General features: G+C 45.6%; 2 protein-coding genes across 2 annotated transcripts in view; both read left to right on the forward strand.

The window, feature by feature from the left end:
- Positions 1 to 27,690, forward strand: part of LOC135389738 (long-chain-fatty-acid--CoA ligase 5-like) — a 77,454-nt gene that overhangs the window by 42,256 nt on the left and 7,508 nt on the right. The window contains exons 5-11 of the mRNA XM_064619769.1: positions 4,561 to 4,625; positions 6,466 to 6,564; positions 8,074 to 8,173; positions 25,478 to 25,650; positions 27,007 to 27,039; positions 27,111 to 27,236; positions 27,351 to 27,425. Coding sequence (XP_064475839.1) covers positions 4,561 to 4,625; positions 6,466 to 6,564; positions 8,074 to 8,173; positions 25,478 to 25,650; positions 27,007 to 27,039; positions 27,111 to 27,236; positions 27,351 to 27,425 — 671 coding nt within the window. The remainder of the gene's footprint in view (positions 1 to 4,560; positions 4,626 to 6,465; positions 6,565 to 8,073; positions 8,174 to 25,477; positions 25,651 to 27,006; positions 27,040 to 27,110; positions 27,237 to 27,350; positions 27,426 to 27,690) is intronic.
- LOC135388795 (uncharacterized) lies at positions 18,857 to 22,328 on the forward strand. The gene is made up of 2 exons (XM_064618601.1): positions 18,857 to 20,077; positions 20,489 to 22,328. The coding sequence occupies exon 2, from the start codon at positions 20,512 to 20,514 to the stop codon at positions 21,964 to 21,966; it is 1,455 nt and encodes a 484-aa protein (XP_064474671.1). The 5' UTR covers positions 18,857 to 20,077; positions 20,489 to 20,511; the 3' UTR covers positions 21,967 to 22,328.

Consider the following 27,690-nt stretch of genomic DNA (forward strand, 5'->3'; position numbering starts at 1 on the left):
CTGTAAAGTAGCTATAAGTTACATTAGCATGGTAACTATAGCGGTAACCAGGAACATTTCAAAAAGAGTAACTGTAACTCGGATACTATTTTCGAAGAACAACTATAACTTTGCTACTTTTTTAAGTAACTCACCTGTGACTGGGCAAAACCAACTGCGGCATCGCTTGTATTCATGTTTGTTCTCGCGATGTAAAAAAAAAAGTTACTTCGTACTATCAGAGCCTTGCACAAATTCTAGTCTCGAACAAGTTTTCATGACGCCATGTGTTAAATGGATAATGTCCAGTCTTCCTCTATCGTGAAACAATTAGCAGAAATTTGATGTTTCCAATTCCTCTGCAAGCTGAAAATCACTATCGAAGACCGAGAGCGGAGTGACAGTCATTGGTCCTACAATGACCTCCAGCATCCATCAATCCGGATCTGTACTGATTATGTTATCTCCTCGATCATTTCCAAGCAGCTCAGTGTCCTGAAAGTTCATCTAAACAATAAAGTTGTTGAAAGTTCAAGTACCACCCAAGCAGCACAATGTACTGAAAGCCGAGTGCAATGGGGGTGGACAGCATGTGTCTTATTAAAGTTCTTTAGTTTCACGGCTCTATTCAAGGTCTTCCACCTATCCGTCCAGGGGTGGCAATCATAAGGCCGAAACTCACAAGGCCGAATTATCAAAAGACCGAAACTCAAAAGGCCGAAAAATCGAAACATCGAGCAATCATAAGGCCGAAAACCAGAAGGCCGAAAAATCAAAACACCGAAAAATCACAAGGCCGAAAAGTCACAAAACCGAATTATCGAAACGCCGACAAATGAGGAACCCAGAATACGAGAACTGGTATTCCAACTGCGATAAAAAAAATTAGCTCTACAGATTAAATAGAATAAACTTGTTGGGAATTAATACAGCAAATAAATCGTTTCATCGAACATCGCATTAATAAAGTACTTTCGATAACTTAGGGGAAAACAAAAAGGAAAAGTAGAGATATGAACCACTGTGTCATTGTGTGTTTATTGTACACGGTGGCAATCAGGTTCGGGTTACCAAATGTAGAGAAACACCATCTCCTCTACAATTCATTCAGTGGGTGATACAAGTCATTCACTGGCATTCACGTACCACACACTTTCTCTTTCTAGTAAACATGTTATAGATTATTGCTAGATTAGGTTGGCAATACGAGGTTATAGTTTATTGTGTTTTTTTTAATGAAAAGAGCAATTCCCTTTCAGTGGTCATTCACAGGGATGCTTACACTAGGTCTTCTGCTTCTTTCGCCGTTTTATTTCGGTGTTCTGATTTGCGGCCTTTTGACTTTCGGTCTTCTCATTGCTCAGCCTTATTATTTTTCGGCCTTTTGGCTTTCGGCCTTCTGACACTTCGGCGTTATGATTTTTCGGCCTTTTGGCTTTCGGCCTTATGATAGTTCGGCGTTATGATTTTTCGGACTTTTGACTTTCGGCTTTATGATAGTTCGGCGTTATGATTTTCGGCCTTTTGATAGGCTTCCTCCGTCCAGCCCCATTGCACTCGACTTTCATTCACTCACTTTCAGTACGTTGTGCTGCATGGGCACATGGGGGATGGCTAGTGAATGTCCTATTTGTGGGTGTTTCGTTTCGCTGAGCTGCCCAGGAAGAAAGCAACTTTGATTTAAGTATACCCGCTGTCGCCAACACACCGGTACTTTGAGTAACTGCGCTACTTGGGAATGATCGAGGAGATAACATAATCAGCACAGACCTGCACTGATGGATGCTATGGACCCGGTTGTCGTTTGGAGTGTCTTTATCAAACGACAGATAACTGACCTCTATGTCAGTGTGCTACTCCCCGACACTGACCCGATATCTTCGTGACTCACGACGCGACCATGCATCATGTGGCTGTAGCACGACTCCCCTCAATTCATCTCCCCCGTCCCGATTCCCCCGGCACGAAACCTAAAGGCTCATTTCCCCCGCTCCCGATTCACCCGTCGTTTTTGTCTCGCCTGGGTAGAGTCACCCATATACCGGGTGTTCATTGTTATCCTTTACGAATTTTTATGAATAACGCTATGAGAGGAGTACAGATGTCGTTTTTGCAGTTGAGTTATTCGCTGTTGTTTTTGCCTCGCCTGGGTAGAGTGACCCATATGCAGGGTGCTTATGTTTATCATTTCCAGAATTTTTACAAAAAGCTATGCGAGCAGCACAGATGTCGTTTTTGCAGTTGAGTTATTCGGCCAGACGGACATCCTCCCAAAGAAAGTATGCAACTACGAGATGACTGATTACTTAAAATGCATTAATCAACTCTTTAATGAGGGGATCTCTGGCATCAAACGAGATAGCAGAATGAGAAACTGTCCTCGTTGAAAGCCATTGCACGTCTAATAAATGCTGAAACACGCACGTGCGTTAAAATATCCATCCTCGAATTTTTATATGCGAATGAGCCGAAACCGCGACGACCGGGAACGCAGGGAGCGCAGCGCTCATGTCACGTCAGAGGGCCACGTGGTTTAAAGCGATGGAGATGATTGGAGTAGGTGCCGATCTACTGGCCAGATAAACCGCTTTCCGGCCCAGATAAGCCTCCGTTAGCTTTGATGATGCGCTCCTGAGGCGCGGTTTTTGGGCTTCGGCTCATTTGCATTCCGAAACTCGGCGATGGATATTCCACGGCACGCGCTCTTTTCTGGGTTTTTAAGAGATAAAATGTCTGTCAGCGAGGGTCGCCTCCGGTTCTGCTATCTCGCTTTTGCCCAAAATTCCCTGATGAAAGAGTTAATTAATGGATTTTTGGTAATTAATCATATTGCGCGTACGTACTATCTTCCAGAGGATGTCCGCCTAGCCGTATAACTTACTGCAAAAACGGCATCCTCTCGTAGCTTTTTAAATAAAAATTCTGTAAAGGATAGAAATAAAAATTTGTAGTAAAAGGGTGAACTCACTGATCAACACTTTTTCATCTTTTATTACCAAATGGTAAACATAAAACCGGGTCAAGTCTATATCCACCAAAATTGTTGACCTTGACACTGGCTTGATTGTTGACACTGACCGCGTCACGCAGCTAATTCCACTCACGTGCTTGCGTCATTCCTGGGCATACATTTGCAAAGACAAGCAAAGGACACTGCATTATGCGTATGATTCGACCCTCTAGAACATTCTCAAAGCCACTTCACATTGCTCCTCACTCCTCACGTATTTCACAATCATGTTGGCAAACCTTGGTGAGAGGGGTAGGGACTGGGAGAAGGAGTTTGTCGACAGCATCCTTTACCTCCGCAAACACTTGACAGTGTAACGATAACGCCCATGCCCGCGTGCGTTCTGGATTTTGTTTGGTCTCGTGCTGCTACGGTGTTAAGCCGCCAGCACTTGTATGTTTGTGGCCTTGTCTTCTCTTCTTATAAATTTACTTTTACATTTGTTTGATAAGCGCCAGAAACGCCTGCGTCACGGCTAGAAATACTACGCCGGGATCTACTCGCCGAGTCACCGGGACGGGCCGGGCTCTATTCGCTTAGACGCCGGGCCGGGCTGCATAAACATATGAAGGTCCGGGCCCTAGTCGGGTCGGGCCATTTTTCGATGCGCCCGTGTCGGGTAGGGCCCGGAAAAGTCGGCCCGTGCATGCAGGGCTCTAGGCACTATAGGCCTGCGCGGGGAGCAGCCGTAAGCTCTCATTCAGCGCCAAAATTTCGTCCGCTACTGCTATACCAACACCACCTAGATAGAGAAAGGAGGAAGCCTGCGCATTGCCTCCTCTCCCTCTTTCAATTAATAGTTAGGATTCGTCTGCTACTGCGATTCGTCGGTCTGCAAATCCAAGAACCCGCAAATGTTGCAGCTTACCTGGAACCTACAGACCTAAATATTTAGGCAAAGAGTGCAAGACGCCTTCCAGAAAATCAGTTTTGAGAAAGATTGATACCGTTTTGCGCTTTATTTCCAAGTTTTCCCATTTAGTACGCAGGGACGTTTAATCTCAACTCGCAGACGACGGTGGTTCTTCTCCATGGCCACGACCGCTGAAAGCACGTCGTGATTGGCTATGGCCGTTGAAAACGCGGTCCTGATTGGCTGACTCGATCTTAATTGTTACGTCACGTCGACGAGCGCGCAGGCTTTCTGTATCTAGCTGGTGTTGGCCATACTGCCACTGCGCTTAGGCCTGTCATGGGATCGGCCCTTCTATCGGGGCTGCGAACGTCACGATCGAAGTGACGTTGATTCCCCTTGCTCATTTACACGCTCTTTGAAGGAGTGGAGGGTTTCATTACCCCGTCACACGGTGCAACCTTGAATGATCATCGGAACCAATGGCCATCGAATATGGACGTGACGTCACCAAACGTGTAAAGCGTCAGCCTGCGCCACAGAGAGCATTGGAGCAGTATATTGGACGGCTATTGGTTTCGAAGATGATTGGATACTGCCCCGTGTGACACGGGTATAGAAGGAGTGCAGCTATCAGAGGCCTGTCGCTAAGTTATAGAAGAAAAAATTTAGAGAAGGACATTTCACTGAGCCTTTGATTTCAACATTTCAAATGCAGACAGCGAGAAAGGACTCGGCTATTGGACAGAAAATGGCGAATTACGTTGGATCACTTACGACGAGGTATGTATATCGACACTTTGACATCTGTTGTGTACCATGTCCAAGGTGCTGATGTGTCCTTGCCTCCCTAAGTTTCTCCTTCCTTGTCTCCACGTGCTTCAAGCGATATTTTGGCAGTGCATGTAGCACGCAGTCCTCGACCCACCCGCCTACTTCCCAAGAAAAATCCAGGATCCGCCACTGACCTGGTCCATATGGGCTCTGAGATAATCTGCAACTCAGACGATTGTGTGCTGTACTCAGCGACAGCAGGGACTAGCTTCTTACGCAATGTCGGAAAGCTGCTGTGAAAATAAACCCATCAGTCTCTCTTAGGCGCTCGTTCCAGTTTATCCTCGTGTTCACTCACTCCTTTAGTTTCCTCCGTCACTTGTCACCTTGCTGTGTTCACTCATTCCTCTATAGTTTACTCCGTCACTTGTCACCTTGCTTGTTTATTGGAAAAGAGAAAAAGGAAAAGTTAGAGTGGCAAGGAGCCGGCTTGTTATTCCTTACAAAATAAACGAAAAAGAGGAAAACGAAAAATAAACGCGTGGCCAGTGAGCGCAGTTGGTGAGGCTGTCACCCTAGCGCTACCCACTGAAACGTTGCCTATCCCTGTGTACTGCTCACGAAGGCTCAATAAAGTACAAGCCGCTGCCCAGTGGTGGTACGGCGACGTTTGTGTTACAAGCGTTATGTATTGAGGCGCGCATTTAGGGGTGGGGTGGATGTTCTGACGCCCCTCAATTTCTGTCGTCACAGAGTGCTTCAATCGCTGTCCAAGGCCGGACCTCCCGCCCCCTCCCTTTGAAAAATACTTGGTCCTCTGATCTGAAAAAATCGCATGATTGTAGTATTTTATGGACACTTGTTCCGCTTTACCCAGTGGTATAGACCTCTCCCTGTTCGTAAACAAATGACGACATAGTGTTCGACAGCGCCACCAATGGCGACCTCTACCCTAGAAACGTCCTCATGACGTTTGTATTCAGACTGAAACCGAAACAAATCGGAAGGGGAGGGCTGTGTTCCACAAATGGGCACTTGTTCGCTGCCTCCTATTGAAAAAAAAAGTAGGACCGAAGGTCGCGTTCCTTTCAGGGACCATCGTAATCCCCTCAAGACCGTGGCTTTCAGGCGCGACCTTGTTCGCCCCCTAGCTTCGAGTGTAGCTCAACTCTACCAAATTGGTGGCGCTGTCGAACCCTACGACGTCATTTGTTTACAAACAGGGAGAGGTCTATTTGGTACAGTTGAGCTACGCTGGAAGCTAGGGGCGAACAAGGTCGCGCCCGAAAGCCATGGTCTCGAGGGGATTACGATGGCTCCTGAAAGGGACGCGACATTCGGTCCTACTTTTCTTTCAATAGGAGGCAGCGAAGAAGTGCCGATTCGTGGAACCCAGCCCTCCCCGTCCGATTTGTTTCGGTTTCGTCTGCCTACCAACGTCATGATGACGTTTCATAGGTAGAGGTCTATTGCTAAGAGTAATCCCCAATTTGCAACTCTTCAAGTTTGCAAATGTGCATAACTTTCGAAGTAACGTCTGCGACGAAGAGGGACATAAGTTTCGGTTAAATGTCGTGCTTGGTAGTTGTTCGATGCGCCCTCCCTGAACTGGGCTCAAATTACGAAAGGAATGAGCTCTCCTTCTCACGTGACGCCGAACGACCTCTGTGTACTAAATTTGTACATATTGCCAAACTTTTGTCTCGACCAACCAGCATAGCGTATAGCCAGAAAAATATTTCGGGAGGGGTGCTACGGAAAGCTTTACACGAAGAATGATTTCACCCTTAGGCAAACGCTGTCTTTTAGTGTGCGTGTATGTGTGCTTCTTTTGCATAATCTATTTCAGCTAGTGCAGCGGTGCCAATATTTCGGCTCTGCCATGCTCGCCGTCGGTGCTGTCCCGGGAAAAAGTATCATCACAGTCAACTGCAGCAACAGCCTCGAGGTAAGGACCGGTCCACCTTGGACGGCATTACGCGCCGGAAAAGCATTTATTTTTTTTTTCCGCTCGTCTCTAATGATAGGATGCGGTTGACTGTAAGATAATGATGCGCTCTTTCATGTGCATTGTTCCGCCTTGCTATTTCGAGCCCTGGGTAACAAACAAGTTGGAGTAGCACGTAACTAAATATGGTTTCTTTTTCCTGTAACTATATATTAGCTATAGTAACGAGTTTTGGGGAAAATAACTTGTAAATGTAATTAGTTGTCACTCTGTGAAGGTATAGCTGTACAATGTAAACAAGTTATAATAGAATAACTGCTGAAAAGAAGGACGACAAGGGTAAGAACACGTACGACACAAGCTTCAGCAGATCTCAACTGGGGTTTTACTCCAGTCTGCTGAAGCTTGTGTCGTACGTGTTCTTACCCTTGTCGTTCTTTGCAGCAGTTATTCTATTATGCCTATGTACCAACTACCCCTACACATCCCTTCGATTCGGTAAACAAGTTACTCAGATAGTATAGTAGTTACTCAGCTATAGTGGCACATTTTTCCACGGATCACTTCCGAATCAGAACTCGGGTTCTGAGTTACAGTTACTATATCTCCGCGAAATAACTTTAATTGTAATTTTTGTAATTTTTTTTCGTATACAGGGGCCAGGGGCTAAAGAAAAAACGGAGGGCTCTACACAAATGGAACCAACTGTACGTACTTGGCAGTTGTGTGGTCTAACAAAAAAATATTTTTTTCATCGCCCCCTTGTGAATTAATTAGCGGTAATTCATTTTCTAACTTTTTAACTATCGGCTTTAGCTCACAGATATCAATGAGGAAGTTGTAGTACATGTCGAAAAAGGCGCAACTGAAGTGGTTCGAGGTTGCTATGGCTTGTGGTTTCGTTTTTTCACGGGTTTAAAAATTGGTTTCAGAAGCCGCGCGCACCACAGATCGCTCCCCATAATTCGGCGCCCGCGCGCGACGATTACAGTGCACTCTGATAGGTGTGCCGTGAAACAGGTGAAATATCTTCCTCTTGTGTGACGTGGCCCAAGGGTGGTCTCCAAGCGCTAATCTCAAGGTCAATGTACGCCGGAGGGCGCTGGAATCGTCGCTCGGGTGCCGGATTGTGGGCAGCGATCTGCGGTCCGCCCGGCGTCTCAAACCAACATTTTGAGCCCGGGAAAAAACGAAACCACAAGCCATAGCCCTCGAACCACTTCAGTTGTGTCTTTTTCGACATGTACTACAACTTGCTCATTGACATCTGAGAGCTAAAGCCGCTAATTAAAAAGTCAGAAAATTAATGACCGCTAATTAATTGACAAGGGGCGATGAAAAATATTTTTGGATAGACCATACAACTGCCAAGCACGTACAGTTGGTTCCATTTGTGTAGAGCACTTCGTTTTTTCTTTAGCCCCTGGGCCTTTTTCGGTGGGACACCCTGTATATGTATGTATCTATCTGGGTTGGATAATGGCGGCTAACTTAGCTACGTCTTTGCAGTTCGCAGTAGCCAATTACAGCAACAGCTTCTATTCCCTCATCTCCTGCCCCGTCTCGGCGAATGTGGATCGAGACATATTTGCCCACATCCTGAACCAAGGTACATTGACAAACTTCCACTTCCGTACGCTTAACGCTATACGAAAGAAAAGGAACTAAATACCGTTCCTCGTTACATCGGAAAAAGGAACTGAATGCGTTACTCGATGCTAAGAAAACGAAAGGAACGAGGTTAGTCTTACGTTACATTGATACTCTACGGAGTCAAGGTGTAAAATCAACGAGTGCCTTATTTTGTTTAACATTTTACGTTGAATTGTCTTTCAGCAGTAGCGTTTGGAGTGTCTCTTAATGACTCTTAGTGTGTTTTGTCGTGAACACACACACACACACACATACATACACACACACACACACACAAACCTTGGTGGTAGCCAAGGTCGTGCTGAAGACTGGGAGGTGGTGGGTTCGAGTCCTACCACCTATTGTGCTGTCTGAGGGTTCCCAAAGACTTTTTAGACGAATTCCCCACACAGTTCCCCATCAAGTCGGCCCAAGACGCATACTAAACCCCCCCCCCCACTCCTTCCTTCCTGCTGTCCTCTCTCCATCTGGCCACATCTGTACGCCGCTCATAGACAGTTGCTTGGCGGCGCTAACACGGTATAATAATACAAAAAAAAAAAACACACACACGTCGCCACATGGAATAGCAGCCTAATTCACAATATCATCTGGAGGCCCAACCGCATGACGCGTTTTCCGACCGGCAGAACGCCGAGCTTTTCTCGGCGGCAAGCGACGCTGTGGAAAAACGCCCAAGGCTGTACCGCGTGCAGCGTAAGACGGATGGACGGCGTCCCATATGGGAACGTTTCCGTACTCTCTCAAGCAAATAACTCCACATAACTTGATAACCAATTTTAGTGTGAAAAAGTCTCAAACACAGGTGCTTATTTTGAGTGATAACATATCGTAACGAACAAGATACTGCTCACGGAGCCATTTGCTGTGAATGCCGGTCCCGCTATTTACAAGGTACCCAAATACACAGAGCGAAGGCAGCATACCAGCTGACATCTTCATCAATCTGTTTCACACTTCTCTTAGTGTTTTGCATGCTAGACGCTGACATAAGGATGCACCTAACCTGGGCCTAATTGTCCGCCTGCGCACGCCGTTTCCACCGCTTTCACAGCCCGCCGTGTCTAAAGTCCCTGAATACGAAGTATAGGGACTTTAGCCGTGTCCGACTAATATCTGATGCCAGACCGGAGCTCCAGAAAGCAGTGCATCACCAAGAAACAACAGATTGAGGAGATCGCGTTCATCCGCGCGGCAACCTCCAGCGCCGCTGATCCGTACAGAAAGCCCTGCTGAACTTTCTGAAGGCAGTGGAGCCTCGCGGTCGGTTGTAGTGCAGGAAACTGTAGGACCAGACGTGCCGCCAATCTAGGCAGGCAGACCGCTCGAATCCCCATGTTTTCGACTCATCAAACAACTTTGGTGTTTGTTACAAAAAAGATCTCGGTAAGATAATTTATTCCGCACAGGTTTTAACCCTCGTTTACAAACTCTACTGGCGCAACACATGCGTGCCGCGTCCCGCGCGCATGATTTATACCCAGATACCAGTGTACCGAGATGTCAGTGTACCGATATGTCCGTGTAGCAAGATGTCCATGTACCGAAATGTCTTGTACCGAAACGTCCGTATGCCCTCATGCGGTAGGGCTTTAAGAAGCCTATTGAAGCCCATCTAGGAACAGCAACTGGAAGACTGTAAGGAGAAACGCGGGTTGTTTTCCAACATGGTTATACGTGCAGAATGACACGAGTGGAGAACTGAGACACCCACGCACTCGACATCCATGTCAGGTCACCACGTGTACATTACAAGTACATGGAGTTGTCGACATACTTCACAATGTCGTAGAAAAAGGAAAGAGTAACTTAGGGTAACGAGATACCAATTTTCTTAACTAAATGCGTTACTTGTTACATTTTTTACGCAGTTCGTTACTTCGTCCGTACGAATTCTTCCTGTCGAGGAACACATACAACAGAAATTTTCCCCTTTTTACAAATAATTTTTTTTCCCCACGTACAACAGAAATTTTTAACCACACGCACTTGAAATCGACTCAGGACCATGGGAAAGGTAACAGAAATTGAAAAATACGGGAAATATAGCAAGTAACGGTAACGGAAACGGATATCGCACACTCAGAATACCTGAAACAGAAATGGAAACGAAAATAATTTGCGTCAAAAATTCGGGTACTGCAGGACCCGAATTTTTAAAATTTTTCTGCGGTATCAATATTATGTAGACAAGTTCATGAAATAAACACGAATGAAGCAAGCTGCAGTTAACCCAGGAACTAAAACTAAAATGGACTGTCAAACTAGAGCACCTTAGTAAATAGGAGGAGCATATTTCGATATGCTTATATGGTGACTTGTAAGTTGCAAGCGTCAGTGACATTCGTGAAAGCTATATTCATATTATCTGTTCGAAAACACTACGTATGGAGGTTTTGGATGTATGCACGTACCCCTATAAAGTCTACAAAGTATTCCGAAGTGTATTTTGATGGTTTTATACAGGGTGTGACCTTTTATCTGCAACAAATTTTCATAAAAGGGGAGTTGCCTTAGGGCGGTCTTACTTTTGTAATTGAATTACTCGACGGGGCTGCTACTAAGAAACCAATTTTTTTTCTCAATTAGGGAACTAATTAATAAAGATATTTTAATAAACTCTTTGCTTATTGACTTGAGGGAGCGCATTGCAATTGCAATATTAAAGCATCACCACATGATCCGCTCGCACCACTGATGAAGCACTAAAGTACGGTAATCTCAGCGCGTGCTATAGACCCAAGTATTTCGCCTCGGCCGTCCGCTGGAAACAAAGTGATCGCCAAAAGAGTGACGGTGACGTTGATATCTCCGCCCTCACTTAACGTCACAGAAAAACGTCATACGCAATGTCGGCAAAATCTTATCGCGGTATGTTTCACTATCTTTGTTTTGTTTTTCTTCCTTTCGTGTCTTCATGTGTTCGCAGCCGCTTGCCGTATTAGTCATTTCATCCTGCCAAACATGGCTCTTGCCCTTCCCCAATACGAGAAGCGCTGATACGTAATGGTGAAGCGCAAATCTCATTGCAAGGAAAAAAGAAAAAGAAAACAAAACAAAGATCGTGAAACATTACGTTTTTTTGTGACGCTAAGTGAGGGCGGAGATGCAACAGACGGCAGAGCTCAAATAATTAGGTCTGTGGCGCGCGCTGCGACTACTTTCGTGCTTCGTCAGTGGTTCGAGCGCATCGTGTGAAGCTCGGGCTTTAATATTACAATTGCAATGTGCTCCCCAAAGTCAATAACTGAAAAGTTGATTGAAATATCTCTGTTAATTAGTCCCCTAATTGAGAGTCCCCTAAACGCACGGGTGCGTTTTCACGTGGTATTTTTCTTTCTATTTCTTTTTATTCTCCGGCGGGTGGGGGGTTTGTTGAGGCCTCAGAAAACGAACTAAGCGTGTAACCGTGTATTCACACGAGCGTGCTTTCTGACGGCGCAGCGACTGAAGTAGCGAGAGGGTAAATGATAAGCCGCTGACGCTCCGCCCTTCTGGAATGCCTGCACAGATAGCGTTCCAATGTGCTGTCAGCCCAGTTGCCGGGGTTGCCGGCGTTCGCGCTGCGGTTGAAGGTAGCAGCATTAATTTTATGTGCACGGCGCTTGGTACGCAATGGACGAAGGAAGGCGAAAACTGGTGGCTCTTGCTGTTCTCATGGATGATAGCGAATGCTACCATGAAAAAAGCGGTTCAGGAAGATATGGACGACAGAATGGGTGTTGAGGAAAGAGCACGGTCTGCTAAATAGCCTGTAACGGGAGCAACGACAGGAGGACCCATGTGTGTACCGCAAGGTTTTGAGAATGGATGCGGCTACTTTTGAGTAGTCTCTGCTCCGCATTAGCAAAGCGCATAAGGAGGGTATAGAGACGAATATGTGGGACAGTATACTAGCGAGTGATCGTCTTTCCGGAACCCATCTGCAACAGGTTCGTTCGAATTATGTGCGCTTAAACGTGCCTCTAAAAAGCATAAAGCGTTCGTAAATAAGACTGAGCGGGAAAGCGCGTAGGAAAGAGTGCTATGATAGTAGTGTGCCTCCGTTTTCAACCGTGACTCCGCAGCAGTCCGACGGTGTTGAGTGTGATGTAAAGCAGAGACGGCTGTGGCGTAAAGTTCGCACCTTTCGAACACGATAAAAACAGCTTCACCGCATAGCACGCTCTTCGCCAACCATTGCCACGAATGATAGGGCTCACTTCTGAATGGAGGACGGAGTGGAGCGTACACCTTTTTTTGTCAGTGGTGTGTGTGTGTGGTAGTTCCTCTGCTGCACGTTCTGCCAAAGCAAGAAAACTTGTACTCTTTCTTCAGAAGGCAGGTATTGCTCAGCGACTCATCTAACAGTTTGCTCCCCCCGAGGAACTCATGCACCCTCTACGCATCTCCACCCTTCATCCTCCATCCGTCTTACTCGTTTTTTTTTTTTTTTTTTGTTTGCTATAGTCGTGACGACGCCCACTTCTGTGTGGAAAACAACGGCGAGCCGATCCTGCCATTACCCCCTTTACCCCTTTGTGTGAATTCGGATAAATGATAAATGACACAAAAACCGTTCTCCCTCCTCTCTCTTCGAATCAGAAGCGCTGACCCTATCGTTCATGGCTATGATTGGCGCATAGCGTGCTGTGCCGTGAAGTTCAGTTTTTATAGTGCAGAAATCGGATGGTTCAGGTCCGATCCCCTCCTCTGTTAGCTTCCAATTCCTGCGTTTCATTGGCCCCATTGCTTTAGGCATTGGATAGGCCATGTTTTTGGTCTCTACTGCCTTCGTACACTACTCATTGCAGTAAAACGTTCATCGCATATACCAGTGGCATAGCGAGGTATTATTTATTTTTTATTTGTAGGGGTACGTTACCGTCCCATCCATACATATAAAATTATGGAACAAAACGATTTTTTTTTTTGCATAAGGCGTTGTGTAAGAAGCTCCCACAGTGAATAATTACGTAATAATGCCATGGCAAAGGGAGACGCTATATAACGTAAGTTCGTCACTATGTCGCATTTTTAACACTAGCTTTATCCAGGAATAAAACACGTTACCTTGAGGCGCTGTGGCAGTTTCCAACCTGTGTGGCCGTGATAGATGGGAAACACGAAAAATAGTGAGACCGAGGAAAACTTGCTCCCTTTATTACAACTATTCGTCCTCGTTGATACTTCTCAGAAAACAATGTATGCACACAGTGGCCTCCCGCAAAAGCACTCCATGACGTGATGGTGATCCCGCGGTGCTTAGCACCTGTAAGCTTATGTAATGACAGCCTAAAATGTTATAGCATTACATTGTTAATTTATGATGCCAGACAACTATGAATATGCGCGACCTCCGCCGTGGCCGGCTCGTGGATTAAATTTTGAGCCCCTTTGGCTTGCTTGACGTGCGATATAGTGCTCACACATTTTCTCGTTTTTAAACGAAACTGCCAATATCCTGCGCCGATAGCTTCTCGTTTGGAACGCGAGCATGCAGCCAACTCGTTATTAATAATTAACACGTTCCCAACTGATACAACGACTGCGTCGTGAATATGGGAATCCAAAAAGCGCTTTGGTGTACAGGTTGGGACAAAAGTTTACGGAACACGCGAGCGAGGTACTTTTTCTTCGGTTTGACACCCTAGCGGCAGCCAGAAGCGGGTGAGTTTACTGTTTCGGAGGGATGGAAGGGTCTGGGAAGGGTGTGCTGTGAGCGACACACAGCGGTAACTCCTACTTCCCAGGCACATCGAAGCGACACTGGATCCACCGCATCTAACCACTCCCCCGAAACAGTGAACTCACCCGCTTCCGGCAGCCGCTAGGCTGTCGCACCGAAGAAAAAGTACGTCGCTCATGTGTTCCGTAAACTTTTGTCCCAACCTGTACATACCTACTGTTGCTTCGACATCCGGGTGTTTCTTTTCGTTTCAAAAGCGATCTTTTCCCACATGGCATGTTTCCTTAGTACACTTCGGTATTGCTCACAGGGATCGGAACCGGAACTGAACCCAAACCGAAAACCGAAAAAAACGTTATTTTCTGACGAACCCGAACCGAACCAGAGCAATATTTTTGCGTCTCCTGAACCGAACCGGAACTGAACCGAAAAAAATTCATACGGTTACCGGTTCGGGAATCGGTTCAAATGTGAAATAATTGTACTACTGACCGACCTTTCTTTGACTCACCTGAAACGGTTATCTCACACCTTTCTCAACCCGGTATGGGGAGCGTAAGCTCGCTTTCATGTAGCAAAGAACTGCCCATGAACCGGTTAAACCGGGACCGAAAAAGTAACGGTTGCAATCCCTGTAAATGTCCCGACCGCTGACCGATTTCTTTTTTGTCTGTGTGTGTGCGGGAGGTGTTCTCCCTGAGCCAACCCCGAACCGAACCGATATACCTGAACCGGTTCAAGCTGATAATTTCGCTTCGGCGGAGCTAAACCCGAACCTGAACCGGACCGAAAAAAATACCGGTTCCGATCCCTTGCTCATCGGCAAGTTCCCACAAAATCGGGTGTTGCTCTACCAGGTGTATTAGATAAAAAACAAAAGAGCTTGCCACATTGGCAACCAGAGGGTGTTTTTTTTTTTCTTTCTTTCTTTTTCGTCCTCCCGGGAGGTTCTGCGCGTCAGTCGTCAGATTCTGTGCCCCGCGAACAAACTATCCGCGTGGTTCTTTCTGACGGACGGAGCTGCCGAGCGCAGTGATGTTGCACAAGGCTCTTTCATATCTCGCCAAAAATAAGATAAAAACTTTTGCGCTTCATAGATTCTGCTCTACGATAAGCCCCGCCCGCGACCGAATGGTTGGATGATTGCATGATTATTCTGATACCTCCTTCAGTCGCTGCGCGGTCAGAAAAGGCGCTCGTGTGAATACACGGTTAGAATTGCTTGATCGCGTTGCATTGAATTCGAAGCATCGAAAGGCCTTCTATACACCTTCCAGTTGACACTTGCGCTCTCAAAGTGACACGGAGAAAATAAGAAAGTAAGATAACAAGTTATCATACTTTTTTAATCCATTACGGGCAATGAAAAAAAGAAAAAAAAAAGAAATGAAACACACCATGACTTGCGCGATAGGACTGCCATTTCTTAACGATATTGATTTACGTAATGTTTCCTCTTTTCCTTGAGTTTTCCGACAGTTCTTCCAGACAAATGTCGCCACAGTTCCCCCTGAAGTCGTCCCAGGACACACACTACCCCCCTGCTCTCTTCTCTCCAGCTGTCCATCTGCATGCCACTTATAGCCACAGTTGCTTTGCGGCGCTAACACGAAATAAGACAAAACGTTTAAGAGGGCATACCAGCTCTCCGTCCCAATGTATTTCCTATGGGACAGTTTTTATGCTTTCTCTCGGTAACCGCCGCGCAGATTTTGACGCGGGTGCTTTCATCACAAAGAGGAAGACGAGATGAAGAGAATTACACGACAGGATTTCTCATATATGTCGTATGTATTTTACGGCGACGTCACGAATGCGAAAAAAATACACAATTTTTCTCCTCCCTCTTTGAAAAGGTTTTATTAAACTTCTATAGCCATTTCAAAAAAAACTTTTCCATTACTCTCTCTGGAATTATTTCAGGAATCGATAGACATCAAATTTATATGTCTACCACTTATAGTTTTTATAAAAAAGCATGAAACGTGAGTACGCAAAATCGCCCACTCAAAGCCCCGTGAACGGCGTCATTCTGTGTTGCCATCTGGTGACGCGACAGCAAAACCGCGCGGATCGTATTCTTCCGCCGAGCAAGCGTGCGCGTGCGCACCTGACCGTCCTGTTGGCTCCTCTGTCCTCTGTACTTTCCCGGACCGCTGACTTAGGGCATGACCTTGGAGACCAGAACAAAAGCTTACTTAGCTGCTCGTAAAGGGATTATTGCCTGAGCCTGAGGCATTGTCGCCAACAACCAGAGACCAACAACCGTCTTCTTTTTTCGGTGCGCGTATAGAGAATTGAGATGAGTTTATTAGCTTCACATGAAACATCAATTTGCCCGATTTTGACGTTTCGGGTTTGTGCTTACTCAGTCAACTGTCTCATAAGGCTTACGAGAATCTGTCGTATTTACGATTAGTGGAAGGCCGACTTTACAAACATTCCAGTGACGTTCAACAGGACTGCCCTGTAATGTTCGTAATGTTGAAACAGCGATCAAGCGGATTACACACAGATAAATGTTCCTCAGGATAACTGCATTTAGAACTGCAGCTCTCTTTGTTCTTCTCTTTCTTTTATTGATCGATTTATTTTTATGTTTATCTTATTATTTTCTTTTTTTTTTCGTCAACGCTCCACGTGAACCAATAAGAAAAATCGATCAAGCGACTGCTGCACAATTATTTCCGCCCACGCAATGGGCAACCGTCTTTTCCGGAACCCAAATTCACGTTCGCGAAAAAAGGAAAACCAATGACAATGCTCGATTGCTTCGAACGGTGATATGCCATGTTTAAAAGTCCGACATCACTATTTACCACACAAACTCAACAAATTCCGATGAAAAAATGGCTAGGAAGCAAGCGAGCTGCTGAAGTTGATGCATGATGTCAAACCCCGAGACTAGGGAACACGAAGGGACAGACACGAACAGGTGTTTTTGAGACTTCGTGTTTGTGTCTGTCCCTTCGTGTTCCCTAGTCTCGGGGTTTTACATCATGCATCAAATTTCGCTATCTGTCCAAGTCATTTTAGCGAACGAGATCCACATTTTTGGCTCTTAGGCTTAGCGGGGCGGACGCGACGGAACAGCACGTTAGGTCGGTGTTTGCATTTTCATGTTCATGTTGTTTATTTTTCAACGGCGACTTCGATCACGTTATTTTGAGATACGGCCAATTTTTCGATACCGGTTCCCTGGATTTTCCATCTTTCGACACTTCTTGCTGGTTGCGCGTTGGATGACCCAAAACCTGTACCCGTCGTTCTTTGCACCGCAAACAAAGGGAAGCCTTCTGAGGAAGATAAGGAACTCTGGGTCACTGGGGATTCTCAACTGAACTAGTGACGAAACTAGTAACGAAAGGTCTGGTGTAATGTGAAGTACCCTGTGAAAACCAAGGAGTGTCTAACAATATAGTACTGAAGTTTCCGGGTAATAATCAGTTCATTATGAGACGTAATTTGTGCTCCGAGACCTCCTCGCGTACATAAAGACGGAGTTCAAAGAGTTTTAGGAGCTTCCCTTCTCCTTTTCTTATTTCTTTTTTTTCTAAATAGCTGTTGCTAAATGCAATGCATTTATTTAGGCTGACTGAGTGTAAGTATTGAGCCTATCAAAAGGCCGAAAATCATAACGTCGAACTATCAGAAGGCCGGAAGCCAAAAGACCAAAAAATCATAACGTCGAACTGTCAGAAGGCCGAAAATAAGAAGGCTGAAAATGGAAAGGCCAAAGAGACACGGGGTGAGCACTCCAGTGAATGACCACTGAATGGGATGATGTTGATTATGAAAAAGTTTTGTGGCTATTGTATTAGAAATCAAATAACTGGAATGCATAGCATTTGGTGGTCGCAAATAGATTAGCCAGCGAAGATGAAAAACACACCGATCACATTATAACCGAAATTATATTCCGAAATCCTAAGCTGTTATTTGAAGAAAAGTAATTGATAACAGTACAAACATGAGTAAGAAACATCATAAACAGCATAACAGCATTTGATCGAACGCCGTTTGGTCGAACGCCGCTTGGTCGAAAGCCGTTTGATCGCAAGCCGGTTGATCGACGCCGTTTGTTCGAAAGATGTTTCTTCGAAGGGAGTTCGAAGCTCGCAGCGTGTCCTTAGCACCTCTTTTTCTGTAACTTTTGACTCGAACATATGGAGCAGGCAATCAGTGTCCTCTCCTTTTTTGTTTGTTTGTTTCTTGCTTCTTTTTTTTTCAGCTAAAGACCCCACTGGTTATTTGCAGACCTTTGTCATTCACGAACAGCACAGCCTTCTGGCTTTTTACTCTCTCCCATCTGAAAATAAAATAGAATTGAATAGAACAATGTGGAAGTATCCCGCGAAATTGTAACGGGACCCATTACTTCAATCCCCCGGCGATGAACTCCCTACCCATCATCCTGAAATAAAGTTATTGTTGTATCCCGCGAACCAGTGGGACACATACCGAAGAAAATGTCTTCACGATCGTACGATCGTATGGTTTCTTTTTTTTTTTTTTCTTTTTTTTGGGGGGTAGCAGAATTCGCTTGCGCGAATTCAACCTCCCCTTGTTATTTATTTATGTAACCAACCAACAACAACAACAAAATGTCTTCAAGTTGGGAGCAGCCAATAGTCTGTGCTTCTTCTGGGCATGGCACGAAAAACTGTCCGAAAACTGGCCGAACCGAAATCGGGACCGAACTTTTTCTGTGCATCACCGCGTGCTACCGAAATGCACCCCAAATTTCGGCCGAAGACTTCTGGCCTTGGGGAACATCGCCTTTCAACAATCCAGCTCAATGAGATAATCCCTGTATTCATAGAAGTAGAAATCGCACACACGGCAACAGTCGACCCGACTGCTACGTCATCGTTGCTATGGTTCTCCTTCCGGCTGAATAGCCATTGGATGCTTCTCTTTTTTCGGTTGGCGTCACTTCCCATTTCGGGTCCAGGAAGAAATGGTCCCGGAAAAAATGGTCCCGGAAAAAATGGTCCCGGAAGAAATGGTCCCGGAAGGAATGGTCCCGGAAGAAATGGTCCCAGGCGGAGAGGGCGGAAAAAATGGTCCCGACTTCTTTTTTTAAGGTCTTCCGCTTGGAATCCCACTTCCACTTCAGTACACATTCGTCATGTGGTCTATATTGATCAGTGCGTATTTTAACGATGTAAGAGCATTTTAGGCTCGCTAAGTGCGATTATTTGAAGCGGAGCCAAATTCACAATGTTGTATGAGATCGCAATACAGGGTATAGGACCTTTCGGTGCATGACATTTTGCTGCACATCCGCTGCACATTTCGGAGCACGGACGTCTCGGTGCACGGACATTCCAGAGCTCGGACATTTCGGTGCACGGATATCTCGGTGCAAAGTCGTTTCGCCGTGTATCCGCTTTAGGCGCAACTGCGTGTGTCCGTGGGCAGTGAGAGGGGCGCGGTTACACGGTCGAATATGGACTACTTCATTAACCCCATACACCCCGATAGTTCGCCCTCGGCCGACTTCTCTCAGTGTCATTTAATGTAATCTTTGCTAGGCGGCATTCTTTCGCGTGTTTTCGCTTTTGTTTGCGAGAGTTAAAACCACCTGCCTCTGTGGGATTGGTGTCCGTCTCCTTAGAGCTACACGGGGACTAACTATAGTCCAACTTCGGAGTCACGTGGTTACGAGATTCGGTTCCTGTCAACGGCAGAGGCCCATCCATTCCTATCATTCTTTTTTATTTCCTTTTTTTTTGGGGGGGGGGGTCGAAAAGACCTTTTGTCGTAGCGGCCAGCACACGTGTTCTGGTACAAATAGCTACGTTGGGACAGTTTGTTCCCCCACGAAAAAAGTAAAAGAATGCCACAGAAAGCATTGACCACGGACACTTGAAAATCCGGACAAAAAACGCAATGAGGGCGTTGAGTCACCTTAAACGCTTTCAGGTTGCTGTAAGTGGAATCTCCTTTACATGCTTCTTTGTCCTGGGTTTTCGTGCTTTGATGTATTCTAAACTTTCATGTGGGGCTACTGTTCCGCTGACTCTGACCCCGGCCGTCGGGTTACTGACCCTGTTTGTTCTCGGAAATGTGGTGGAAGGAAATGAGCTATTCTTGCATCCGTCGGTATATATTTGGGGTTAGCAAATGTTTCTGGACAGTTAGAGTCTTGGAGCACCGAGAGACATCGTTTCATCTCCAGTCCAACTGGTAAGCATGATGTTTTATGATATCGTTCTATTTTGTGATTATCGAATTCCTTTGCACGTAATGTTAATGGTTGATGTAACGGTGTTGACATTCACATCACCAGGAGGTAGAATTCTTACCTTACTTCGAAGGGTGTAGAGCAGAAGCTAGACTTTGCATATGAAGTACACGGCACCCAAAATGAGCTATACGTTGTTTTATCGTTCTGTTAAGTTTACTTCCACTACGGTTCAACCCAATTCAGTTCAAGTATTTATTTTAACGGCGCCTGTGAACTACCAACGGGATTATACAGCAAATTTATTAACATGACCACGATGATTTACAATGCACTGCTATTTGAGACACTTATAATGTTCGCTTCCTGTTCGCTTCATGTTTTATTCAGTAGTACCTTTCACGCATTTTCAGATTTCTGACCCGTGTTTCCAAGCATGGAAATTTTAGAGTCCAACAAAGGAGGTGACAAACTGTGCGTGGGTGGTTACCTGTATACGAAACACAAGCCAGTGGCCTCGGGGACCCGCTGGCGCTGTGTCAGGCGGCGCACTGGTTGCAAAGGAGCTGTGGTGTGCAGTGGAGAGGGTGGAGACGATTGCAGGGTGAGCGCATCTCACGACCATCCACCCGACAGCGGCGCCGTCAACATTGCCAAGGCTCGGTGCAGGATGAAGAACATGGCGATGTCATCGACAGAACGGCCAGCTGCAATTGTTGCTCAAGCCACCGTGTGCCTTACTGCTGGGGAGAAGACATTGCTCATATGCGAAGACAGCCTGAAGCGATGTGTTCGTGCTCAGAGGTCTTCGATTTATCCACCTCAACCAGCGTCCCTCCGTGAGCTTATAATCGATGGTGACTGGGCATTGACGAGTGGCTCCACCCCAGAACGTTTCTTGATCTATGACAACGGACCCGACGCGGAGAACCGACTCGTTGTGTTCGCGGCAGTAAGTGGGCTCAGGCTTTTAAGTGAGAGCACGTTATGGTTCATGGACGGGAACTTCGATGTTGCCCCGAAGCTATTCAAACAGCTTTATTTCATTTTAGTTCCTCTTGGAGACAGCGCTGTATCAGTTGTGTACGCTTTCATGACGTCAAAAACGCAGGAAGCGTATGAGGAACTTTTTCAAGCCGTCGTCGATGCGTGCAGTGCCCAGGGTATGATGCCCTCACCAGATGTTGTCATCACGGACTTCGAAAAAGGCGCCATGAACGCAGTGAAGGCCATCTTGGGTGAAGAACTACAAACAAGAGGCTGCTTCTTTCACTTATGTCAAAGTACGTACTCAAAGATCCAGCAACTGGGACTGGCTTCGAGGTATCAAGACGACGAGGATTTTCGTCACTTTATCGGCATGCTGGATGGCCTGGCCTTCCTTCCCCTTGATGACGTTGAGGCAGGGATGAACTTCGTGAAGGCCGTCGCTCCAGAAGGGGTGGAAGCTGTTATCGCATACTTTGATGAGACGTACGTGAACGGGACATACCGACACGTTGGAAGACTAGACGAAAACCCCCGGATTCGTCGCACACCACCTCGGTTTCCACCGGAAGTGTGGAACGTCCATGAAGCTACATTGGAAGGTGGCGCCAGAACGAACAACCACTCAGAGGCATGGAATAGAAGATTCAGCAGTCTGGTAGGCCATTCCCACCCCACAGTATGGCGAGCAATAGCCACACTGCGCCTGGAGCACTCAGCGGCAGAAGGAAAGATGACGCAGTCACTAGCCGGCGCTCCACCCGCAAAGAGGCAAAGGACCACCACCCTACAGTTGCAGGAAAGGCTTCGACGTCTCTGCCAAGATTTTGTAGACGACAGGAGGACTCTGGAAAGCTTTCTGAGGGGTGTGGGACACGCTGTGCGTTTGCGTGCTCGCACATAAGTCGCGTGCTTCTAAGTTTCGGACATGACTTGTTGTCGCACAATAAATGAGCGAGTTCGAAGTTTTTGGCACTGAGTTTGAATGTAGTCTTTTTTTACTAATTTTTATTTCGTTATACACTGTCGCTGGAAATCAAATTCACGAAAAATGCATCGTATGGCTCTGCCGTACAACTTTCTATTCACAACAGGCACAAATTTTCATTAATTAAAATAGTCAATTACGGTAACTCATAAATGACTGCTCTGGCACTGAATAACAAGTTGCGGCCGTCATTAGTTTTGATGGGAAAGCACTTGCCCGCGAAGCCTCATGTGCACGGTTTCGGTTTCGAATTTGCCTACCAGACGTCATGGGTACGTCAGAGTGACGTTCCCCTGATAGAGGTCTATTACAAGCGAATTCGGAATCATTCCTTGTCTTTCCCATAAGTATAAGTGCGCAATAACGCTTCTCTCGACCACCCGGAAGTACTTTTATTTTAATTTTTTCGTCAATTAATTAAGTATCAAGCATCGTTAAGCTATTTTACTTAATGAAATTAGGGTGAATTTTCAATGAGGAAATCTGCCGTTACACTGCTTACGGAGCAAGCACGCGAAGCTTTGGACTCGGGACCATTTTTTCCGCCCTCTCCGCCTGGGACCATTTCTTCCGGGACCACTTTTTCCGGGACCATTTCTTCCGGGACCATTTTTTCCGGGACCATTTTTTCCGGGACCATTTCTTCCGGAACCCCCCATTTCGGAGGAGAAATCTGGCTTGGTCAGATCGGGCCGACTTCGGCCCGAAATTCTGTTCCCCGAAAAAAGTCCGGTCCCGAATTCGGTTCGGAAAGAATTCGGACGCTTTTCGGGCCATGTGGTTCACGCTAAATGGGATAGTGATATGTGGACGAAAGGCACTCGAAGTCTGAATGCTAAGAAGGAAATTTCGCCATAGTATAAAATAAAGATATTGTATTAACAGCCATATAAAACTAGTTCAATCTTGTTTAGAGTATGTATCTGCTTCGAACGTGTTGCCCTACAAGAACTGTGTTGCCCTACAAGAATGGTGATTTTCCTGTCCCACATGATAAGGAGACCGAGCTGCACTTTTTGCAACACTCAAACAAGAACCTGTTATGTTGTCAGGTGACCATTGTTAATATTTTTCTATTGTGTGCCCTTTTATTTTTTGTCGAATCGTTCCTCTTGGCGTCCAGAAAAAAAAGTATATGTTGGGAATATCGCGACTCCCGCTGCGAGGTCTCGCCGCTCGACCTTTCCGTATCTTCCTTGGTTGGGTCGACCCGAAGCCTTTATCGCCCTTCATGTTCTTTGTACGGTTTTGCAAAGTGGCACACCAAGGCGAGAAGAAGGGAGTCTTCTGTCACTGGGGGTTGTCGACCGACATCATTTTTCTGAGCCGATGTGAAAGAAAAAGGAGAGGCAACATGGGGGAAAGGATTACTGTAGTTTTCTGGTAAAGAAGTCTATTCTGCGATGAAAATTTTGAAAAGTATTTTGCACCAACGCCCTGTAAATGAAGTCAAATATTTGATAATGCTTACTTACCAGAAATATACATACCAAAATGTCATTTTTGCATGAATAATAGAGTTATTATCAAGGTAAATTGCGTGTAAGCGTGTGCAGAAAAAAAAGAAAAAGGGAATACTGTTTTGAGCACTAGATTTTCCTGACTGGCATTGTAAGTGTTTATAGCCTAATTTACAGCCGCCGGTACATCCAGTTGAGAGCCTCCGTGATACCGACATCTCGGGCGAGCTTTGATAGCATATGAGGTTACCTTTCCTTGGCCATTTCCTGATTTCTTAATTGGCAATCGCCTTGTGCTCAGACTCACTGCTGGCAACATTCGTTTATAATACCATCTGTGTGTGTGCCCATATTGCCATCCATACTATCCGATCACACCTATACGTCGGCATACACTAAGTATGCACTAGTAAAACAATACGAAGAGCAACGTAATGTTCAACGTTCGTAATGTTGAAACAGCCAGCAAGCGGATTACACACAGATAAATGTTTCTTAGGATAACGGTACTTAGAACTGCAGCTTTATTTGTTGTTTCTCTTTCTTTCTTTTATTGATCGATTTATTTTTGTCTTTATTATTTTCTTTTTTTTTCATGGACGCTCCACGTGAACCAATAAGAAAAATCGATCAAGCGGCCGCTTGCACAATTATTTCCGCCCACGCAATGAGCAACAGTCTTTTCCGGAACCCAAATTCACGTTCGCGTAGCAAGGAAAACCAACGACAACCAACGACAGCGACGGGGGAGGGGAATATATTTATTAGACGAAAAGGACTTTGTCGCAGGCAATGCTATGTACCTCGTATCTTTAATGAGCTCCCCTTCGACAATCGAAGTACAAACTAAAAAAAGCGCTACGGCAACTTTATCATAGGATGTAGTACCTTTATATGTTCATGTACTGTCAAACTGTATGCCGCTGACTGCTTCAGGCCCAGTGCCACAAGCTTTTCCGCTTAGACGGGCCTGTTTTATTATATTTGTAGTTTGCTTTCTTGAGTAAAATTATTATCATTATTATTATGTAAGCGAGTGCAAAAAAAAAAAAAAAAAGGAATACCGTTTCGAGCAGATTTTCCAGACTGGCATTGTAAGCGCTGTGTGTAGGCAATGTTTATAGCCTAATTTACAGCCGCTGGTAGATCCAATTGAGAGCCTCCGAGATACCGGCATCCGTACTATCCGATCACACTTGTATATCGGCATACAGTAAGTATGCACTAGTAAAACAATACGAAGAGCAGCTAAAAATTCCATAATCAGTCAGTACAGACGGTAGTGACTTGTGAAAACAATAATTGTAGCATGAATATATAAGAACAAAAAAAATAAAAATAAAGTACTCATGTAGCAATAGGAGACAAGCAAAAAGACGTGAATGTCTCGAATCGAACTGCGGACCTTTCGTGGCAAAGTCCGACACATTACCACTCGACAAACAGCGCAGAGGGCGCGGGCCGCCTTAATCTCGCGAGGTCAACCATGCGCAATGGGGATTATTTCGTGAGTCGGAGGCGAACGGCGTGATAAGGATCGGCGAGCTTGGCGCCATCTAGAATCGGGAAAATCGTGAATCGGAGTTGCTCCCCGACTGGTATGGCCTCTTAACATAGATACAGAAACACCCTGTCATGTGTGTCAGAACCACCTAAGATGTCACAAAGCTAGCTATATTAAAAAATCTACTTGTCTGCAAACTATGAAACCTATGCAGTCACGGCATTACCCTTGGCGAAGTTTCGCCATGGCTTACGAGCATTGATCCATTTGCAGTTGTGATCAACTGAATTTTGTCAACTGAACTCCAAAATTTGCCAAGCCTACAAAACATTATTTTTGCCCAGAAGACACACACACACACACAAACAATTAACATAATGCAGTTTTGCCTTCCAAAATATGCTGCTATAATAAGTTGCTAAATAAGTTGCTATAAGAATGACAAACGATGACTCTTTTGCAGTGGAAAGCACAACCGCTGTATGTGGGAATGCAGACATGGTGGAGTCCATTGTTAGCAGCAGGCGGAATTTCCCACTGCTCAAGATCATTATTTCCCTTAGATCACTGTCCAGGGATCTGATATCTGCTGCGAGGGGTCAAGGGATTGATGTAATGCTCTTGCAGGACTTTATGGTGAGCAGCCACTTGGTATTTTCCAATCTGTGCAGCCTTCAAGGATAAGTATGGGTGCGTGCCATTGAACTGCACTCACCATACCAAAGGAAAAGTACACTCCCAAAATCAATGGACCATTTCGATATTCGCGTCGCCTCTGGCGACGGAATGTCGAACGTCGTGTCTTTCCCCCCAATAATGGTGACCCTTTTCGGACTGGCACGTTGCGTGGGAAAGCATAAGCAAGAGAAGATTGGAAGAAGAATGCGGAAAGAGGTGAAAGCGTATTGTACTCATTACCAGACCTCAAACGCCCGCGTAATTGCCTTGAAACTGATTATCTCCCTACAATGAACATGTCGCCCGCAGGTGGGTTCATAGCGATGTCTTCCGCTCAAAGATGGCGGACACAGGGGCTGGGCATGCGCATACGCGTTGTCGGAAAAGGTCCATTGCAAAATAGTTTGCAATGGAAGTAAATAATGAGTATCCTCACCAGATTCGGGACTGTGATAGGCCCATCTTTATTCACCCCTTCCCCTTTCCCCCCCTTCGCTCTTCTCTGGGTGTACCGTGCCGTCACCCCCGGGAAGGATGAATGGACCGTCCCCCAATATTCTTTGCACTGCGCCGATGAGTCCCAAACGACCATCCATGGCTGGGATGGTACGACTAACTTATAAACGTGCTACATACAGGGTGTTTCACCTAAAGTGATAAAGTATTAGAACTGGCGACGTACTCGCGGAGGCAAATGAGACTTTGCGCAATTAGTACCTTCTGGAAGCTTTTGCCACCATATGGGAAGGCTTTGGTTAGTTTCAATCAAGCTTTGAAAATTGACAAGTGAACTGCACTTTTTAGAGAAATCTGAAGTCCTCCGCGGATAACCGCAGGTTCAACAAAAACTATGCGCAGTATAGCAACAAGCAAGAGTGCTGCTTTAGCCCCGCCTGCTTGATTGTTGCATAAAGGTGTGAGAGCAGGAAGCGTTCCCACCTTTTGTTTTACTTTCTTTCCCCTGCTTTGACCTTGATGCTGGTGAGGGCCGGCTTATCACAAAGAAAGCGAAAAAAAAAACGAAAAAATAAAGGCAGGACACTTCCTCCTCTTCACACACATGCCGCGCGCGCTTTTTTTTCCCCGACAAAAAAGCAGGCAGTGCTAAAGTAGGATTTCTACTGATTTTTTCCCCAACTATTTCGTTTGCTATACCGTGCATATTTCTCCTAAAATGCCTAAAGTGTAATAATGTCATACCTCCATGCATGGGAGCAGAAACATAGAACACTTTTTGCTGACAAATGGAGAACCTTACTGATATGTAGAGCTTGTGCATATTCACAGTGTAAATAAGACAGGTTGCTCTTTCAGGAACTTGGCAAGAAGACTGAGCAAGCTCCAATAGTAAGCAGTAACAGAGATTAAAGCTTTATACAGCTGCACATTCAACATGCATATTTCTTTTAACATCCTAGCCTCCTTCTCCTGAAGACACGTACGCAATCCTTTACACAAGTGGAACAACGGGTATGCCGAAAGGTGTTCAAGTGACTCACCAGTGCCTTATGGCAACATCCCATGGAGTCAACTTCCAGGCTGGGGTGAGTTTTCAAACATACTTCAGCATTTTCTTCTACATCATTCAAACTCATCATTGTTAACATTGGGCTTAGCCTGGTGCTAACAGAAGAGATACATGATCTATGTTATTCCAGCCAATGAAGGTGATGCCAAAGTCCATCTGTTTTTCCTACCTCCCAACGGGCCACATATATGAACACATCTACCAGGTATGTCACCAAGACAAAAGAACTGACTTTCCAGATACAGGTGGCTCAACAAGAATTCCATGATAGGCGAGCCTGAGCGACTCACACATTTTTGCCACAAATTGAGGCTGTTTGCATTCATGTAACACATTAATTAAGCATGAGTTCCGCAGCCATAGCACAATATTCCAGTCAAAATCACAGGTTTCTTCACAAGATTTCCAGAAACATTTGACAGCCACAAATCCGGCACTGCGTGAAGTGCAATCGCCGATACTTACGTTTG

The sequence above is a fragment of the Ornithodoros turicata genome, chromosome 3 (genome assembly GCF_037126465.1).
Source record: "Ornithodoros turicata isolate Travis chromosome 3, ASM3712646v1, whole genome shotgun sequence".
Classification (NCBI taxonomy): Eukaryota; Metazoa; Arthropoda; class Arachnida; order Ixodida; family Argasidae; genus Ornithodoros; species Ornithodoros turicata.